Source organism: Sphaeroforma arctica, assembly GCF_001186125.1.
Source record: "Sphaeroforma arctica JP610 unplaced genomic scaffold supercont1.1439, whole genome shotgun sequence".
NCBI classification, from domain to species: Eukaryota; class Ichthyosporea; order Ichthyophonida; genus Sphaeroforma; species Sphaeroforma arctica.
This window is the reverse complement of record NW_014039119.1, coordinates 8,938-10,541: the sequence shown is the minus strand read 5'-3', so window position 1 is coordinate 10,541 and position 1,604 is coordinate 8,938. Positions and strand designations below refer to the sequence as shown.

The window sequence follows — 1,604 nt, the reverse complement described above, 5'->3', positions numbered from 1 at the left end:
TGCTGCATCAAATTCTGTGTGCAATCTGGAAGTATACGGATATATATACACACACCCCGTACTGTATAGAATTCACATAGTTTTATTTATTTTTCCATGCTATATGGAATTCGCATAGCATTATTCATTTATTCGTTTCTAAAGTGCGTACGAGTCTGGCGATTTGGCACAGATCGTTGTGATGGTTTGTTTATCTGTTTTTTTCCTTTACTATTTGGCCTGCGTTGCGCAGTGGGTTAGATGAGTGAGCGGATTCGATTTATAGAATACATGTACCTGTCTTCGTAATAGTATGCCACCACACATATGTTGTATATCGACCGGTTAGAGTGAATTAATCACTGTGAGAGCTAGGTCCCAAGTCTTCGATAGAGAATGAATAACCTCTTACAATCTTACATTTCTTTATAACCCCTTACAATCTTACACTTCTTTGTACTCACGTGTCTGTCGTTTCCTTACAGCTGTCTTTCACCAGTACGGCCGAGGGCAAACACATCTTCCAGGTAGAGGAGGCGTCGTCTAAGAACATCACACTCCCCTACAAAACTCTGCTAATGCACATCAATCACCTGGGCGCCTTTGACAAGATAATCAGCTCTATCACCAACTCCATGGCCAAGAAGATCAAGAAGGTGTCTGCGTCTCATGGTTCATGGTTAAAAACCCAATTTATTCTGATGGTTGTCACAACATGCTAAGTCGTGGAGTGTGTCACTTGCTATCTCATCTGTGGGTGGAATATAAGATCTTGTATTACCTATTCCATTGTTCTTATTTTTCTTCTTCTTTCGAAGATATGAATTATGTGCATTCGGCCCAATAGTGATCATCCGCGTACATACTTGTCTGTTCAATTTAGAAGGCTATGGCTGTCACTAATTCTAATCCTGCCTTATCTGTGTTGGCACATCAGCGTTTCGATGTCGATGGTGAGATTGCTCATGCGGTCAACAACGCCTTAAACGGAGTGATTGTGGAAGCCATCCCGCAGATCAACGCGATGCTGAAACTAATGCCGTTCTAACCTGGATCATTGGTTTTTAAGGCTGTAATGAAACTCTATCAATGTATGTTACAATAGATCGTGGCCCAGGTATTGCCTTGCACTTTGGACCGCAGAATAGTATTTGCCACAGAACGCGCCAGGCAGGTCTGACAATGGCGTGTGGGCCGCGCCTTTTCTTTCGCATATGTGTACGCTCGGTGATATGTAGCAAAGGCAGTCGCAGACTGAGGAAATGCCGTACTTTATCATGACTCTAGTGTACTGTTGCTACAGCTAACAGACCAAAAAAAAACGTTGTTACGGACTAAGTACTTGCTAGATTTTATATATATATATATAGGCCGATGGTACTTGAGAATTACATCGGCAGAGGCAGCGAGAAATGCTGTTGACAATATACCGCTGCGATACTATCGACGACCTGGTGTTTCTGTTTATTTGCTCAAATCCAATGTTTCAGAGCTCTAAATCAGAACCAATTTATGTTGGCCCGATTCGTCAATCATACAATATATTTATATATATATACATATATATCAACATCCATTCCATTTAAGCACACTGGCACAAGTCCAGCTTGGAGGAGCACAACTCG

The 1,604-nt window shown here is 41.7% G+C and overlaps 1 protein-coding gene across 1 annotated transcript; it reads left to right on the top strand.

Annotated features, from left to right (window-relative positions):
• Nucleotides 1-734: 734 nt before the first annotated feature.
• SARC_10915 (hypothetical protein) lies at nucleotides 735-1,027 on the top strand (the record flags this gene model as incomplete). The annotated part of the gene is made up of 1 exon (XM_014295021.1): nucleotides 735-1,027. Exon 1 carries the CDS (start codon nucleotides 869-871, stop codon nucleotides 1,025-1,027), a length of 159 nt encoding a protein of 52 aa, XP_014150496.1. The 5' UTR covers nucleotides 735-868.
• Between the last annotated feature and the right edge of the window lie 577 nt (nucleotides 1,028-1,604).